General features: G+C 34.9%; 2 protein-coding genes across 4 annotated transcripts; both read left to right on the forward strand.

Annotated features, from left to right (window-relative positions):
• Window positions 1-3,785: 3,785 nt before the first annotated feature.
• Window positions 3,786-8,779, forward strand: LOC132602872 (GCN5-related N-acetyltransferase 7, chloroplastic). The gene is made up of 5 exons (XM_060315661.1): window positions 3,786-4,170; window positions 5,199-5,354; window positions 7,044-7,139; window positions 7,331-7,451; window positions 8,376-8,779. The coding sequence occupies exons 1-5, from the start codon at window positions 3,868-3,870 to the stop codon at window positions 8,552-8,554; spliced, it is 855 nt and encodes a 284-aa protein (XP_060171644.1). The 5' UTR covers window positions 3,786-3,867; the 3' UTR covers window positions 8,555-8,779.
• A 1,998-nt stretch (window positions 8,780-10,777) lies between these two features.
• Window positions 10,778-18,156, forward strand: LOC132602873 (mannosyltransferase APTG1). 3 transcript variants are annotated; one of them, XM_060315662.1, is made up of 9 exons: window positions 10,778-11,148; window positions 11,251-11,368; window positions 13,756-13,860; window positions 14,010-14,296; window positions 15,269-15,550; window positions 16,166-16,367; window positions 16,850-17,001; window positions 17,113-17,275; window positions 17,816-18,156. In XM_060315662.1, the coding sequence occupies exons 1-9, from the start codon at window positions 10,928-10,930 to the stop codon at window positions 17,900-17,902; spliced, it is 1,617 nt and encodes a 538-aa protein (XP_060171645.1). In that variant the 5' UTR covers window positions 10,778-10,927; the 3' UTR covers window positions 17,903-18,156. The 3 variants fall into 3 exon arrangements, with proteins under 3 accessions (XP_060171645.1, XP_060171646.1, XP_060171647.1); XM_060315663.1 differs by lacking the exons at window positions 10,778-11,148; window positions 11,251-11,368 and adding an exon at window positions 11,496-11,552; XM_060315664.1 differs by lacking the exons at window positions 10,778-11,148; window positions 11,251-11,368 and adding an exon at window positions 12,103-12,123.
• The last annotated feature ends 177 nt before the right edge of the window (window positions 18,157-18,333 follow it).

Below are 18,333 nucleotides of genomic sequence, written 5' to 3' on the forward strand. Positions count from 1 at the left end.
ATATTTTCCTTTATTTCATGAACCAGTTAGTTCTATAATCTCAAACTGCTTATATAACCAATTTTTGCACTTCTAAGTTCTAACAGTGAAAACTATGTCTGAATCTATAAAGTCAACAAAAGCTTTGGTTTTGGGCTGTTGGGCCGCTTTCCAACATGGGCAATTCTTTTGGGGTGGTCTTTAAATTTTGCCCCTCATATTTGTGGTCTTTAAGTTTTGCCCTTCGCTTGGATATCTGAGGTTCTGGGTTCGAACTCCCGCTCAGACATAAAATAAAAAAATAATTTCGCAAGACAGGGTTGGGGAGAGTGTATGCCGAATTTGGCATAAAGTCCTTAAGAAAAAACTAAAGTTATGCCGGAGGCGGCATAACTTTTCCTCAAGGCATAGTTTAGTTATGCCTTATGGGGCAAAACTTTTCCTTAAGGAACTATGCCTTATGGTGCAGACTTTTAATTAAGGCATAACCAAAAGTATGCCCCATAAGGCAGAACTTTTCCTTAAGGCATAGACTTTGCCTTATAAGGTAAACTTTTAGTTATGTCTTAAGGAAAAGTTCCGCCTTATGGGGCAGCCTTATGGGGCATACTTTTAGTTATGTCTTATGGGGCATACTTTTAGTTAAGGCATAACTAAAAATAGGCCCCATAAAGCGGAACTTTTCCTTAAGGCATAACTAAAAGTTTACCTTGAAAAGTAAATAAAATAAAATATATGCCTCAAGGCAAAGTCTGCCCCCTTCGACATAACTTTAGTTTTTCCTTAAGGATTGTATGCCGGATCCGGCATATACTCCCCCAGCCCTGCCTTGCGAATTTTTATTTTATTTTTTGCCTGAGCGGGGGTTCGAACCCAGAATCTCAGGTATCCAAGCGAAGGGCAAAACTTAAAGACTACAAATATGAGGGGCAAAATTTAAAGACCGCCCCAAAAGAAGGGCAATCCGTGCAAAAAAAATGTTCCGACATTCAGCGCCAGCCTCAAGCTAATAGGGGTCATTTGCACTTTTGGCCCTATTTTGTGCTGGTCTTTATATTTGGTCCTTCAAATGGCTAGTCTTTAATTTTTTCCTTTCAAAATCAAACTTATGCCTATAAGGACATAACTTATGCATTATAATATCCACGAGTTATGTCAGCGCCCTTAAAAAACTTATGCTCCTATAAATATAAGTTCAATTTTGAAGGAGAAAAATTAAAGACCAACCCATTTGAAGACGAAAATTAAAGGCCAGTCCATTTGAAGGAAACGGACAATTCACAGGAATGCCCCTTATTTGGGATGGTCTTTAATTTTTGCCTCTCAAATTGCTGGTCTTTAATTTTTTCCCTTCGCCTGGAATATCCCGAGGTACTGGGTTCGAACCTCGGCTTAGGCATAAAAATAAATAAAAAAAATAGCAAGGCAAGGCTAAGGCAACCTATGCCGCATAAGACAGACTTTTCCCAAAGCCTTACCTTGCAAAATTATTATTTTTTAACTGAGCGGGGGTTCGAACACAGAATCTCAGGGTATTTTCGGCCACTTTTTTAAGCGAAGGATAAAAATTAAAGACCAACAATTTGAGGGATAAAAATTAAAGACCACCCCAAAAGAAGGACAATCTGCTCAAAAAAATGGAAGGAAATTAGGAAGCCGTGCAATTACTCGAACGAATAGGGCTGGGTTTCAAAACCATATAACACAAAAATAGAAAAGAGCCCAATTGGTTCTTGGTTTTGTGTTTAGAAGATTTTCTGAGATTGTTCAAATAACTACTCCCTCCGTCTCAAATTATTTGTCGCCTTTTTGTTTGACACGTTCTTTAAGAAATATTAATTAGGAGAGCTATTTGACTAACTTTATCCTTATTTATGTTTAAGTCATAATCTCTATCTATTAAATGTTTACTTTATTTATGTGTAATCTCCATTAATGACAAAATTATACTAAGTATAAAATGAGGAAAAATAATTAATTGTTCCTTGAATTTCTAAAAGGATAAATAGTTTGAGACAACTATTTTTAGTAACCACGATAAATAACTTGAGACAGATGAAGTACTATGGTCGTTTGGTACGCGGAGTAAATTATCCCGGGATTATAATCCGGATTAATTTATCCCATCCGAGAGATGGATAAAATTGTCTCAATGTTAAAGGGATAAGGTGGGATATCCCATCATCAAGTTTGGACTCATTTTATACTCTGTTTGGTAGAAGTTATAAATTAATTTCAAGATAAATTTATACCTTTACCAAACATGGTACAAAATTAATTCTAAAATTAGTACTGGAATATTTCACCTTATATCGTATACCAAACTGCTATAATGATTCTAAAGTAGTGCATCTATCGACAACATAGCAAGAGTTTACCATCCCAGTGACCCTTGGATATGGGGATCTGTACATTTTTAAGCGCGGAATGCCTTTCAAAGCACTGGTCTTAAATTTTTGCTCCTCAAATTATTGGTCTTGAATTCGTCAGGGCAGAGTTTTAGGTTCAAACTCTACCGTAATAAGGCAGAATTTGGACAAAATTCTGCCTTAAAGCAAACCTCTACCTTAAGGCCTAGTTTTTGCCTGAATAGACCTAATTTTACAACAAACCTCTGCCTTACGATTTTTTTTTTACTGAGCCGGAGTTCGAACCCAAATTCTCGGGGTGTCAGACGAAGGCCAAAAATTAAAGATCAATGCCTTTGAAGGGAAATCGTGCAAATGACCCGGATCTCTATGGAAACAATCAAGATAGCAATTGCGAAACTAGTATTGATGCAGGGGTGATAGAATTAGCCCATGAAAACATAATTTGTCCAACCTGTTTAAGTTTGTATCGGTCAATGACTTGTGGGTAATTTACCCCCTCGCTGGGGGTGGTCTTTAATTTTGTCCTAATTTCGCAAGACAGAATTTGTAAAGATAGAGGGCAAAAGTTAAAGACCACCAATTTGAGAGTCAGAACTTAAAAACTACCAATTTGAAAGGCAAAAATTAAAGACCACCCCAAATGGAGGACAATCCGCACAAAAAAAAAAAAAAAAAAAGATGACTTACCCATTTCAATCCAATTCATCTAAAAATTGGCCTGACATGCAAACTAAATTGGGTTGATATATAGTCTAAATTGACTTATAAAAATCTTATTGGAATATTTTTTTATTTGATACGTTATCAGTACATAATTATTATAATAATAAAGAAAAAATATGTCAACCTTTACCACACGCAAGTTGATTGAAGGGGACGTGCCTTCTACTCCTCCACTTAGAACTTAGAAGCCGTCTTTTGCACTTCTAATTTTCCTATGTAATTATTTACTTTTTCTTTAAGAAAAATTAGGAGGAAAAGAAAAAACTACTCCCTCTATTTCAATTTGTTTGAACCTATTTCTTTTTTAATCAGTGTCAAAATGAATAACCTCTTTCCTAATTTGAAAATAAATTCACTTTATGAATAATTTATAACTATACAAATTTTCAAGACTTATTTTGAACCACAAGTTTCAAAAGTTTCTCTCTTTCTAAATGTCGTGTCCAGTCAAATGAGTTCGTATAAATTGAAATGGAGGGAGTATTACTTTTGTTCTAAAAAAAATATTTTAATTTGACTTAACACGAAATTTAAGAATAATTTTTTTTTTTTTAAATGTATGATCTAAAACAAATCTTAATATTTATGTGACCGTAAATCATCTCATAAAATTAAATTATTTTTAAACATAAAAATATAAAATAAGGTATAACAAGTGTTACAAGTAAGAATCTCTTTTAAATCATAACATAGTCCAACCAACAAGACACTAAAAAAGAAAAAGAAAAAAAAATTCAAACAACTAGAAAAAGCTTGGACCATAACAAATCAAACCAAAAAAGAAAAAGAAAAAATGGCAATCCTCATCTCACCATTTTCATACACACCAAAAACTTCTTCTCTTTACATTAGTCCCAAAATATCCAACTCCAAAAATGGCTATAATTGTAATAATTACAGTAGTACACATTTTGGTTCCACTATTTTTTGTTCATCTCAACTTAAAGAAACTTTTTCAACAACCCCACAACCAATCTTGATTGATAAATCATATTTAAATGTATATGAAGCTAAATCTGAAAATGAATTATGGGCTGCTTCTTCTCTACGTGTTAGAACTTTTTATGCTTTTCATCATGATACCCTTAACACACAAGTGAGTTTATTGCTCTTGCTCCACTTTTTTTTTTTTTAAAAAAATTAGTTATTGTTAATGTAGTGTTGAATTTCATTGTAATTGATGTAAAGATATTGTTGATTTAGCTGCACAAGTTGGTATTTTTATTGTTAGTTTCTTTATGTGTGAGATTGTGTATTTGTCTCTCCAAGAATATAAAGAATCAACCTTTTAATTTTAACTTTGCTTAATTGTGTTGAATATCATTGTAATTGATGTAAGAGTTTGTGGATTCAGCTGCACAAATGTCATTCCTAGTTCAGTTTGTGGTGTTTCTCTTTTTCTACTTTATCAAAGAAAAAAAAAGGTTGGATTTTTTAAAGTTTAATATCTTTATTGGTAATATTTGGCATTTTAATGGTGTTGAATTTCATTGTGATTGATGTAAGAATTTCATTGTGGATTCTTTTTGACTCAACAATGTCCATTCCTAGTCCAGTTTATGGTGTTTCTCTTTTCTACTTTATCAAAGAAAAAAAGTGGATTTTTAAAGTTAATATCTTTACTGTTAATATTTTGTGAATTTGTCTTTCCAAGAATTAGCTGCACAAGATTATTGAATTCTCTTATCTTTGACTCAACAATTGCCATTATTAGTTCCATTTATGGTGTTTCTCTTTTTCTACTGTATCAAAGAAGAAAGGTGGTGTTTTGAAGTTAATATTTTTATTGTAATTTGCCTGAGAGCTTGTGTATCCTTGTGTTAATGTAATTAATGTGAGGAGCCTGTGAACTTTACCTTTCCAGGATTAATGGGTTTTTCCTTGTTTATCCAAGAAATCTTAGTTTTCCTTCCTTTCCATTTATTTTTATGGCAATGTCTGTTCCAGTTAAAGAAAAATGTTATCTTTGTTCTACGAAAATGTTAATTGTAGTCTATTTAGTTTTTCCAGCAACTAAGATAGCTGGCCCCTCATCATTTCAAGTTATGCCTAAATTTGCTAATATTCTCGCATCCTGTTAAAGTATATACTGATGGTCATATCCTCCTTATCAAGTTCTATTAGGATCATACAAAGTACCTGACTGAACGCGAGTTTGAAGCACTGACGGAACGTATTGCTGGGAAAAGAGTCGGCTTTGGAAGAGTTTCTTGCATCAATGCCACCCTTCCATTTTCAAAAGTCTCAAATGTTGCATATGATTTGAGTACTTCTTGTAAAGTAAGCATCCTTATATTTCGGTTTCTTCGCTTTATCTTGTTTTAACCTTCCTTAGGAAAGTATCTTTGATTGTTTATGCAACTAGTGTTTCTAGTCAATCGGCCTTAGCTTTACTGGAGATACTATAGGATTGACAATGGACATGGATTATTCTGGCTGGTTTCTCTTTTAGTCCCTTAGATGAGGCTAATGTTTTCTTATAAAAAAGAAAAAGACATGTTTTTTTGAAGCTTTAAGGCGGTTATTGTCCAGAGTCCAGTGTCAGAGCCATATAGGCCGAAGGGTGGTCAGTTGAACACCCTCCATCGGAAAATTATACTACATATATAGGTCAAAAATTACTTTAGGTAGATATATATTAAATCTTGAACTCCCTTGACGAAATTCCAGATTTCGCCAGTGGACAGTTTTATGCTGAGGTTGCTAGTTGGCCCAACTATTTTAACTTGATAAAGTTGTTACTTGTCTTCCTCCTCAAAATACTTGATAATTCATCACACCTTGTAGGATTTATTGGATCTTGTAGAAGTTGTTGAAATTGTGACCTTTTGCTTTGCGACTCTCATTAGCAAGTGCCTTGGACGAAAGTCCTCATTCACCTTACCATCCCAACTCTTCTTTCTTCTGTGAGTTTTTCCTTACTGCCTGACCTAGGGGAGATGTCGTTGTGCCTAGCTGCATTTGCAAGACACTAATTCAATGCTTCTTCCTCCTCTCCTTCCTCAAAGATGTCCTCACCTTATAACTTCCTAACCTATTTGGAGAGAAAGTACTACTTCCAATAACTTGTAATTGCTCAGTAATGTTAATAGGAGTACCAGACTTCCTCTCCTTCCTCAAAGATGTCCTCACCTTGTAACTTACTAACCTATTTGGAGAGAAAGTACTACTTCCAATAACTTGTAATTGCTCAGTAATGTCAATAGGAGTACGAGACTATAACATTTCAATGTTAGAACACGCCAATGCATCAAGAAGTTCCCTGTCCTTACCGTCAATTTTCTGAACACTAGCAGTAACACCACGTGATTATTTGTACCTGAAAAAGGATATTGTTGCTGCCCAGTGGGTAGTAGTCAAAGGTGTGACAACGCCAACACCCTTAGGGCTCTACGTACTAGCCATCAGGAAAAATCATATGAAGCTCATAAGAAATTTAGCAAGCTTCTATTTCAGCTTTCTAAGAAGGTTTTAAAACCTGTTAAAGCTTCTGATGTTAACTGATATTTGCATGAAATCAAAAGAATGCGTAGTTACTTTTTTTTTTTTTTGGGAAGTGTAAGGAATACAAGATAAGATTTCAAACTATAAAAGTAAAATACCAAATGAAAGTCTGAAGTTGTGTGGAAGAAGAAAATAAGTACTATGTACAAGTTTATATTCATCCCAAATCTGACGTGGATTCAGTTATTCTTATTTGGATAAGTTGACATAGATGTCATCTTTTTTCTCCCTCTGTTGTTGTTCTATTTGTACATGATTTCGGAATGATCTAACCAACAAGTTATGCTGTAACTTTTCTTGCGATCTTTGTCTCTTTTGGAATTCTGTGAATAATGTATATGTTTCTAAGGATTCATAGGTATAATATATCTACTGTACATTATTGCTTGCATCTGTATTAATAGTCAACTTCAACTGTACTTTATGCAATAATATTTAATTTCTTTTAGTTTCCATTACTTGCAGTTTTCTCAGGATAAGTCAGATCTGGTTGTCGTCGGGACACTGGATATTAACCAGTGCATCAGGCTTCCTGATGAAATCACAGGAGCGAAACCAAAGGTATCATAGGACACATGCTAGTTTATTAGGCGTTTATTCGCTTTTTTTTTTCCAATTCATTTGTCATTGATGTGAAAGTTCAGAAGATATAGATATTGTCTGCATTTGCAGTGTTTATTGAATCTTGCATTTCTCACAGCAAGGACACTTTTTGTATTAGTAATTATATCATTCTACTGGCATTCAAACAGGGAATCGGAGCTGATTTTGCCAGGGGATATTTGAGTAATGTATGCGTTGCTGGAGAATTGCAAAGAAATGGCCTCGGCTACGCTCTTATTTCTAAAGCAAAAATGGTTGCTAAAGACATGGGTATTTTCTCTGCTTTAGATATCCCTCAGCTTTACCGTGAATACGTGTTTGCACTTTACTATATATGTGTACAACAACAACAATTTCGCCTCCGTCCCTAACAAGTTGGAGTTGTCTGTTTGAATCCTCACTATTCCATTTAAGGTTAACTTGTGTCATCATCACACCAAATAAAAATATAAAAGTAACTAAGTTAAATATCTGTAAATAAATGTACCAATTTTAATAATAATAGTAGAAGTCTTTAATAAGACTAAAAACCTATTCCCAACTAGTAGATATCACTTATATGTTCTTTTTCCTCCATTGTGCCCTATGTTAGTTAAGTCTGCATTGATTTCATGAAATAGTAGGTTTTTCTAAACAACATCCTTCCATGTGATTTTAGGTCTACGCCGTCCTCTTTTAACGCCTTCCTTCACTATAGTTTCACACCTAACCGGTGCACCTATAGGTCATGCAAGACATGACCAAACCATCTCAAGCGACCATTTCTCATTTTATCCTCAATGTGTGCTACTTGCACCTTCCGGTAAATGTGGTATGTATATGAGGATTCACCTTGAATTGACAAGTTTTATGGTGGTTGTCAACCTACCGCAACCCTCCTCCTTTATCCGGGCTTGAGACAAGCAATGTGAGCAAGCTCACCACAACGGAGTTACCTTATATATACATCTATGTATATAAACACTATCGTTGGCTAGGGTTTCCTCTACCGGTTCTTGAGCTTCTAACAGGTCTGTCTCGAAACAGTGCAATATTTTGTTGCAAGCATCATTTCTTATTTCTTAGATGCATTTAATTACTAAACACCTCCTATTCTTCTTAATTGGTTCTTACTTTCCTTTGGATTCGCAGGAACCTGGTATGTTTTTCGTCGCATTACAGTACTAAGGTGTTCTTTTTTGCGATCTTTTTCAGGAATAAGTGATTTATATGTCCATGTTGCCATCGACAACGAGCCAGCAAAAAAGTTGTACATGAAGTGTGGCTTTGAACAAGAGAACGACGAACCTGCGTGGCAAGCAAGGTTCTTAGATCGACCTCGAAGGCTTCTTTTATGGACAGAACTCTCCAATTCTTCTGATGTTTCAGTGTAAAATGTACACAAAATGATGATTTTTAACTCAAAAAAGGAAAAGGCCCTCCAAGAAATCAAAAGTTTGAGGGGCTGTGGGGAAAAAGAGAAGAAAATTTCCACATTGTGTCATTTCTTGTAGATTTTTATTGCAAATAAATTTCCCATGTACAATCATATTGAACATGTAAAAAAAAAATTGTTTGTTTGCTATATGCATAAATATTCCAATGTTTATTTGTTGATTTATGCCTCAGAACATTTTCACCTGTTAATTTCACCGGAGACATGATATCTGTTGGAAACTTTTAAAGGATTTAGCTTATGTTAAAGAATTTATACATTATCAGTCCGATTTAACTATAGCAAGTAATGTACCTTAAATTCACTTCTTATGAGGACCAAATACAACCAATTAATGTAAAGAAAACTAATTTACACTAATGTCTCCTTTTTAGGCTATAATTTAGATTTAATCCTGTGAAAATGTAGCCCTTCAGAAATTACCGCTCTGGACAACCTTATTCTCGGATATAATGTTTGCTCATATATTGCTCATTTTACAGACTAAACATTAGACGTCGATCTATTATTTGCAATAACTTATAAAATTTTAGACCGTGATATAACATTTTCTCATAATATTTTCAGTTGTTCAAAATGGATCTTGAGACGGTGCTTATAAATTATTTTAATAAGGATAATCGTGCTTGGGTACAAATTGAAGAGGAAATGAACACAAGTGAAACTTAAAATGTACTCCTTGTCTCAATTTATGTGACATTCTTCACTTATCGAAAGATTAATTTTTGAATTTAAATTTAATTGATCAACACAATATTTAAGTGAGAGTGATGGAAGTAAGGATGAGGAGGAACGTGTCTATTTCGGAGAATCAGTTCAGATTCGATCACGGAAGTCATTCACCTTGTGAGGAGGTTGGTGGAGCAGTATACGGAGAGAAAAAGGGACTTGCATATGATGTTCGTTGACCTAAAAAAGACATACGACAAATTCCCGAGGGAGGTTTTATGGAGATGTCTAGAAGCTACAGGTGTTCTTGTAGCATACATTAGAGTGACTAAAGACGTGTATGATGGAGCCAAGACCCAAGTAAGGACAATGGGAGGTGACTCGGAACACTTCCCAGTCATGATGGGTCTGCACTAGGAATCTGCTTTTAGCCCGTTTCTATTTGCCTTGGTGATGGACGCACTGACACGTCACATTCAAGGGGAGGTGCCATGGTGCATGTTATTTGTAGATGGCATAGTACTGATTGACAAGACGCGAAGCTGGAGATTTAGAGACAAATCCTGGATTCTAATGGTTTCAAGTTTAGCAGGACTAAGACAGAATACTTGGAGTGTAAGTTCAGTGACTTGATTCATATAACAGATGAGGAAGAGCGGAAGTTTCAAGTACCTGGGTCAGTAAACCAAAGCAATAGGGAGATTGATGATGATGTCACGCATATTGGAGCGAGATGGATGAAATGGAGGCTCGCATTTGGCGTTTTGTGCGATAAGAATGTGTTGTTTAGACTTAAGGGCAAGTTCTAGGAAATGGTGGTTAGACCAACTATACTGTATCGGGCGGAGTGTTGGCCAATTAAGAAAGCTCGTGTCCAGAAGATAAAGGTAGCAGAAATCGAAATACTGAAATGGATGTTTGAGCATACCAGGAGAAATAAGATTATGACTGAAGTGATTATTTCGGATGAATAGGGAATTACATCGCTCTTTGATCTGCAGAATAAGGCTTAGGAGCTCTCTTTTATGACAAAGATCTCTCTATACCAAGGAAGCAATCATAATGGATTAAAGCCCTCATTTCCCTTCAAATTAGTGATATCTATCTTTAGCTTGGAAAATTGTGGTCAAGCCTTCCCTTTATTCCTCGGATTCGGGATAAGGGGGCAGTGACCCCTATGGTGGACAAGATGCTAGAAGGAAGGTTGAGATGGTTCGATCGTGTGTAGAGAAGATGTGCAGATACTCCAGTGAGGAGGTGTGAGAGTTCGGCAGTGGTGGGCCTGAGAAGAGGGAGAGTAGGCCGAAGAAGCCGTGCGGAGAAGTGATTAGGCATGATATGACGCAACTTCAACTTACCGAGCAATATTAATACCTTTTTTACTCAAAACGTAGATCATAGACTATAAAATTCATTTTTTCTTATATTAACATGATAAAACATATATTTTAAAATATTAAAATTCACATAGTTTGAATATATGAGAATTAAAATGTGTCACTTGGAGTAAGGAAATAACTGTTTGACACTTGACAAGGATCATTCCAGTGAAAAAAACTACTCAAATCTCCCTCCTCTTCCTAACAAACAAAAATTCCAATTTCTAAATCTTGAAAACTCATCAACTCCCATATTTTTCACTATGAAACAAAGAAAGAATAGTAATGTTTCATCCACTGATAACAACAACACCAAAAACAGCCCCAAAACTTCCAAAAACAACAAATTGACACACCCTTTATTGAAAAAAGTTTTTTTCCTATGTTTGATTGTTAGATTTGTTAATGCTTTATTGGTTCAAACATATTTTAATCCAGATGAACATTGGCAAGCCCTTGAAGTTGCACATCAAATCTCATTTGGGTTTGTGTTTTTTTCCCAATTCTTGAAAAAAAAATGTAACCTTTTTTTTTTTTTTTTTTTAATAAATTTGGATTGCTGATTTTTTTTTTTTTTTGGTTGCAGATATGGACATTTGACATGGGAATGGGAAAAGGGTATAAGGAGTTATTTGCATCCAGTGATATTTGCTGCTTTGTATAAAGTTCTTGCCTTTTTTCATCTTGACAAACCTTGGTTCATGGTAATTATTAGTTACTAATTGTTTTGTCAATTTATTTTTGTGGGGTTGATTATTTTGAGCTAAAAAGATTTAATTTTGATTGTGTAGCTCTGCAAAAAACAACATTTATTGATATATATTTTGAACCTCAGTATATATATATATGTATTTGCCTTTTTTTCAGCTTGACAAACCTTGGTTCATGGTAATTATTAGTTACTAATTGTTTTGTCAATTTATTTTTGTGGGGTTGATTATTTTGAGCTAAAAAGATTTAATTTTGATTGTGTAGCTCTGCAAAAACAACATTTATTGATATATATTTTGAACCTCAGTATATATATATATATGTATGTATGTATGTATATATGTATTTGCCTTTTTTTTCAGCTTGACAAACCTTAGTTCATGGCAATTAATTAGCTTTTCCAATTTTATTGGGTTTGGTTAGTATGAGCTAAATCTGAAAGATTAATATTTTATTGTGTAGCTCTGCAAGAATCAACATTTATTGATACATATACATTTTGAACCTCAGTATATGTATTTTTGCCTTTTTTTCAGCTTGGTAAACCTTGTTGTATGGTAAGTATTTTAATTGTTTTTGGATTTTTTTAATTTTATTGGGTATATTTTTTGATTGTGTAGCTCTGCAAGAATCAACCTTTATTGTATTTTTGGGTTTGTCTCATAAAAATGAAAATGTAAAATGGATATACAACAGGTGTATAAAGTTCTTGCCTTTTTTTTTTAATCTTGATAAACCTTGGTTCATGGTAATTAGTTCATTTTTTTTTGTCAATTTTTGGGGTTGATTATTTTGAGCTAAATCTGAAAGGTTGATACTTGATTGTGTAACTCTGCAAGAATCAACCTTTATTGTGTTTTGGGCTAAGTTACTCGGACTCTTCAAAAGTGTTGCCGCACTAGTGTCGGATCTTCCAAACACACTACTTTTGAAGGATCGGACACGCACCCGGCAACATTTTAGGAGAGTCCGAGTAACTTAGGTTTTGGGTTGTCTATAAAATGAAAATGAAAAGACACACACACAACAGGTCTTGTGCAGTTGAAACCTCAGCATATCTATTTTTGTGCTGGCTCCTTAAAAAGAAAATATTTTGGTAAATGTTATAAATTCCAATCAGTTTTCGTTATGTCTTTAGTTTATCAGCTCGTTTTGTGAGTGAAATCCATAAAAATTAGTGCAGAAGATATGTAACCTTGCAGCACTGGGTTCATTTGAACCCAGTACTTACGTAATGGAGCATTAATTTATGAGTAAATATCCATTCAAATTACATCAAATAGTATACACAAGCTCATAACGTTAGGGGCATATATGAACGGATAGTATAATGGAGAGAAATATTAAACATTTTTCAATAGTAGAAGGGAAAATATGACACTTTTCCCAAGATTGAATCGATAACTTTATATCTTGGATTCACCTCTGCTTACTGTAGTGCAATCTGTATGTGGTGTTTGGGGCTGCAGTAGCATGTGGTGTGAATCTTGTAGGCTTTATGAAACTCGAAAGTTTAGGAAGTGAATAGAACTGTTGAGATTGATTATTGATATTTCTCCTTTGGTCGAGTCTAATTTTCGTACTTTTCCTATTTTGGGTTATCCAAAATTTTAGTCTAACTTCCCAAGAGGATACATTATTCAATACTTTAACGTACTACAGAAAAGATACCATTAGATACTTCTTCAGGTTTCAGCTTCTCTCCAACTTTTGATCTACTGTTGTATAAATACAACAAAGCTTCAACTTTTACCTTAATACGTGTAAAGTTAGGACGGACGGAGTACCAATTTTGTAATTCCTCTCCCTGTAATATCCACTGTTATACTCTAGAGTACACTTTGTAGACAGCTTATCTCTGTTACCGGACTATCCATTTCCTTTACTTGAAATGCAAATAGTGCAACTAAAAGTAAGATTCAGTATATGCGGCATTTTAATGGGTGATTTTTGCTCTTGGCTTTTCCACATTTATAGCTTGTTTGGCCAAGCTTCTAGGAAGTCAAAAGTGCTTATTTTAGAAAGTTGAGGTGTTTGGCCAAATTTTTAGAGAAAAATTAAGTGCTTTCGAATAATAGCAGAAGTTGCTTTTCAGAAGCTAACTTTTCTCCAGAAGCACTTTTGGAACATTGACCAAGCTCAAAGTACTGCTCTAATATTGGCAAAAATGCTTTTCAAATTGGTTAGCCAAACACAAACTGCTACTCTCCAAAAGTATTTTTTTGAAAAGCACTTCTGACAAAAAACACTTTTCAAAATAAGCATATTTTAGAAGTTTGGCCAAACAGGTTATTAGTTTCGTTGTTGATAGTTGCTTTATATAAGTGTGTGAGTTAGATGTTCTTTTCCGCAGTGCTTAACAAATCTCTGTTCTTCCCAGATAAGGACTCCACGATTGCTACAGTCAATTTTTTCAGCTTTCGGGGACCTCTATTTGTTTAAGCTCTCTCAAGAGATATTTGGTGACCGTGTTGCGAAATTCACGGTATCCTTCTCGTCTGTAACACATACCATTTTCTTGATCCTTTTTCTCTTTTTTCTTCCCTTGAAGATCCACATATGCTCGTGGTCTATTTGGTGTTTTATTCATTTAACTGCTGATGTTGACACTGAAGTACTTAATTTTGTATGCAGCTTTTTGCCCAGTTGACAAACTGGTTCATGTTTTTCTGTATCACACGTACTTTATCCAATAGTCTGGAGACTGTTCTTACTATTGTGAGCCTGTACTACTGGCCTTGCATTAGACCCTCTTCTAGTAAAATTTCTCGGGGGTCAAGAAAATGGGCTTTAGCTATAGCTGCATTCGCATGTGCAATCCGACCTACAAGTGCCATTACATGGATCTATATTGGTCTCCTAGAACTGTACCTGACACGGGATAGGCTGAAATTTGTTCTGCTTGAGGTGATTCCTATTGGGTAAGTATCATTTCTTCTAAGGACTGTGTCATCATATTGTAAAGATATATACTATTAACTAGGCAAGCCAAGGGACTAAAACGAACTCAGTAACAGGATCTTTGGTTTTATTCCGTTGGTGATATGAGCATTCACTTTCAGCTAAAGTTTCCCTACCCCTTAAAACTAATCCAAGCTGATTGGGTAAGGTTTAGAGCCCGTTTGGGTTAGTTGATTGTAAGTAGCTGATAAGCATTACGTGTTGAGGTTAATTTTATAAATAAACAGTTATGCGTTTGGATAAAAGTGCTTGAACTTATAATAAACAGTTGACATGTTTGGTAAAAAAGTGTTGATAAGTTGTTCTTTTGATAAAATGTCTAAAATATCCTTAATTGTTTTACAACTTATAAATCGTAATGTATCTTTGTAAGGAAAAGGATGAACGACAGATATGGAACAGAGAGGAAGTTAGGGATTTTGTTTGGAAAAAGCATTCTGAGAATTAAAAAAAAATATCAAGGATAAAATAGTAAAAAAATTGGTCAAATTAAAAGTGCTTATAAGTTGAAAAACCATAAGTTGGGGATGACCAACTTATGGCTTATGGCTTATTAGCACTTGGAGTGTTTACCAAACGCGTAATAATCCAAAATATGCTTATATGCCAGTTTGACCAGCTTGTAAGCTAAGTCGAACACCCTCTTATTCATTTTCTTTTTTGTTTTTTTCAACTTCCACATCTGCAATATATCATACTTGAAATTGCTCATGGTTTCTCTTGCTTAGCAAGAAATGACGTGGATATGAATGAAGGAAATGGAACACCTATAAAACCACATACTGTCTTCACCAATTTGCTCTTATCCATAAAACTTTTAGATTTGGAGACTGATAGAACTCATATTTGTCTTTGCAGTTGATCTATTGTTCTTTATACTATAAAATTACATACTGACAAAAGCGTTTACCACTTCTAATGCATGGAGTCAGGACATTAATTCTGGGATTCACTTTTCTGGTGGATCGCTGGATGTATGGGACTTGGGTTCTCGTGCCTTTGAACTTTCTGAAGTTCAATTTTCTCTCTTCTGGTGGAGACTACTATGGAACTCATGTGTGGCATTGGTACTTCACTCAGGGTTTTACAGTTATGGTCTTCACATTCTTACCGTTTTCGCTTGCTGGCATTTTCAAGTCTAAGCAGTGGAAGCTATCTGGTCTAGTTGCTTGGAGTTTGGCAGTTTATAGCTTGTTGGGTCACAAAGAGTTCAGGTACTTGTTCAGATATATCCGTCTTTCTGTGAGGAAATGACAAAAATGGTCCCTTATGTTTGAGGATAGGTTTAAAGTAGTCCCTTAAGTATGAACTTAACAGTTTTGATCCTCTAAGTTTGTCGAAAGTTAGCACTTTTAGTCTCCGTCAAATATTTATCGAACTTTGTGATTTAACGAGAACTATGAAAAATGAGGAATTTAGCGGGACATCACATTTAGAGGTATAATTTTTTTAGTTTCTGCTATTTTTTATTTATTGTAGAGTCTGGTGCAGCTTTTTGAGGTATAATTTCTGTTTTTAATGTCTTTTTAGTGTCTAGTGTAGTTTTTTGTGTTGTATATTTTAGGATTTGACGGGACTTTCTTGATGTCTATAGTTAAATATTTTTTTCCACTGTTAGCGTCAAATCTAACACACATAGTTCAGTAAATATTTGACGGAGACTAAATGTGTTAAATTTTGGCAAACTTAAAGGACCAAAACTGTTACGTGCATACTTATGGGGCCCTTTTGAACCTACCCTCAAACATAAGAGACCATTTTGTCATTTTCTGTCTTAGGTGTAGTTGATTGACTAAGTTATTGCTGTTCTCTAAACGGTTTGAAAACAGGTTCGTCCTCCCTGTGCTTCCAATTGCTTTAATGTTTTCTGGCTACTGGTTGGCAACAATTGGAGAGCCTGATAAGTCTAATGGCCGAGGTAAAAGATCTCCAAGCACTTATGGCAGATGCTCAACAAAATTGCAACTGGCCATCCTGTTCCTAGCAGTTAGTAATATTCCAATGGCATTTTACATGAGTATGGTTCATCAGGTATCTCGACAGTCTTGACTTTCTTCTCACCTTTTGCCAAAAAAAAAAGAAAGAGAAAGCTTTAAAGCATATTTCCACTCATTATTTCCTTTATGATTAAGCTTTAAAGCTCGATGTCTGTAGTTTTTTTTTCTCTATCTTTGTTTCGCGTTATCGCATGAGAAACTTTCAATTTTCATGAAATTTTAGTAGGTGTTTGGACATGAATTGAGTGATATTTGCTAAAAAGTAGTATTTGCGGCTAAGTTGAAAAAGGGTATTTGAAGCTGTGTTTGACTGTTAGGACATTCATTTCACTTGAAAGAATGTTGAAGTTTTGAGAGGGAAATTCTTGTTTTACTTGAACAACTGGTTCAGTTTTTTTCAAGTTTGGAGTGAAAAATTGGCACAACACCAAACAGATTTTTGAAAAACAAAAACTTGGAAAAAATATATGTCCAAACGGGCTCTAATAATATCCTATCTGTATCCTCTTGCTGCAGAGAGGGACAGAGGATGTGATGAACTATCTCTCTGGAGAGGCGTACAATGGGAAAGTGAAAAGCATCGTTTTCTTTACACCGTGTCATGCCACACCTTACTACTCAACTCTTCACCGTAACATTTCCATGCGTTTCTTAGATTGCACGCCAAGGTATGTTTATATACTGCCAATTTACTCTGAATGTCTTAGCCCTCTCTGGCTATCCTCTTTTGTTTTGGTTCGACATAATTGAACTTTTGTTTATGCCATTCCTTTCTACAGTGAAGACAAAGGAGCTCTAGACGAGTCTGATCGGTTCCTGGTGGATCCAGCTGGTTTTGCAACAGAATTTGCTAAGAACTGGTCTATACCTAGCCACATTGTGCTCTTTGACTCACAGGAAAAACTACTAAAGGACTTCCTAGCTTTGCATAATTTTGAAGAGGTTTCTTTTCTTTCATCTTGATCTACTTCTATAACAGTTTATTGGTGTTTTCGGTAGGAGGTCAACATTTTCCAATTTTCCCATGTTCGGTTGGTCAAAATTTTTGGAAAATATTTCTCTAGGAAAAGAAGTTCCTTAAAAATGAGGAAATTGAATTCCCTAGTGGAAGTAGGAAAAACAAGTTTCACAAGTGTCATTCCACAATAACTGTGTCCTCCCCGTCCTCCAACACACCTCATCTTCACCCCCACCCCGGTAGCCACCACCCCATCCCCTACCTCTCCGCCCCCATCTTTCGTGTTATTTGTCTAGATTATATATAAGTGCTTTTAGGATAATTTTTGCTTACGTGCTGAACACTAGAAAATAATTAAGGAACCCACTTATTTTCCAAGAAAACATTTTCCTTCATACCGAACACACCTTATATTTTCTCTCTCTTTTTTTTTTTTTTTTTTTTTTTTTTTTTTTGGGTGTGTGTGTGTGTGGAAAAAGTGGGAGTGCAATGTGATCATTCAAGTATGTATGTGTGGTTGACAGATAAAAAGGTTCTTCCATGCTCACTTCAAGGTGGATCGAGAACTTCAGGCATCTGTTGCAGTGTATACACGGAAAGAAGGCCAGTGATTCTGTCCTTGATGAGCAAAATAGAATCTACAAATTTTGTTTACTTTTCTTTAACTACTTTAGGTGTAAATGCTTTCTAGTATCATTTGCCTTTCAGTTTATATTTCTATTCTTTTTTCTTTTGTTCCTAGAGAGAATGATTCGAGTTTCAGCTATTTAGCGGAAATTTTGTTTTAAATTAAGTTCTGTCAGAAACACCAAAGGAAAAGGCAGGAAATATATGGAAAGAAGAAATGATAATTTTGACTCAGCGACTTTTCTTGCCTCCATGTCCATGTTTTAAGTCCCTCTAGTACCTGTCTCTATTCATATATCTGACTATGTATGATGTCAGTCAAAACTCTCTATAACAGTGTCGTTTGTTCCGATATTTTTTGGCTGCTATAACGAAATGTTGTTATAGACGAACATATAATATAACCTAACATGAA

This window comes from Lycium barbarum, chromosome 7 (assembly GCF_019175385.1).
Source record: "Lycium barbarum isolate Lr01 chromosome 7, ASM1917538v2, whole genome shotgun sequence".
NCBI classification, from domain to species: domain Eukaryota; kingdom Viridiplantae; phylum Streptophyta; class Magnoliopsida; order Solanales; family Solanaceae; genus Lycium; species Lycium barbarum.

What these genes read in the sequence shown, in the direction of transcription:
- LOC132602872 (XM_060315661.1), top strand. Translation starts at nt 3,868, where the DNA reads ATGGCAATCCTCATCTCACCATTTTCATACACACCAAAAACTTCTTCT. An exon ending in ATTTGAGTACTTCTTGTAAA is followed by an intron (nt 5,355 to 7,043) that starts GTAAGCATCCTT and finishes CATTACTTGCAG; the next exon opens with TTTTCTCAGGATAAGTCAGA. An exon ending in TCACAGGAGCGAAACCAAAG is followed by an intron (nt 7,140 to 7,330) that starts GTATCATAGGAC and finishes GCATTCAAACAG; the next exon opens with GGAATCGGAGCTGATTTTGC.
- LOC132602873 (XM_060315662.1), top strand. Translation starts at nt 10,928, where the DNA reads ATGAAACAAAGAAAGAATAGTAATGTTTCATCCACTGATAACAACAAC. An exon ending in CTTGAGGTGATTCCTATTGG is followed by an intron (nt 14,297 to 15,268) that starts GTAAGTATCATT and finishes GCATGGAGTCAG; the next exon opens with GACATTAATTCTGGGATTCA. An exon ending in ACATGAGTATGGTTCATCAG is followed by an intron (nt 16,368 to 16,849) that starts GTATCTCGACAG and finishes CTCTTGCTGCAG; the next exon opens with AGAGGGACAGAGGATGTGAT.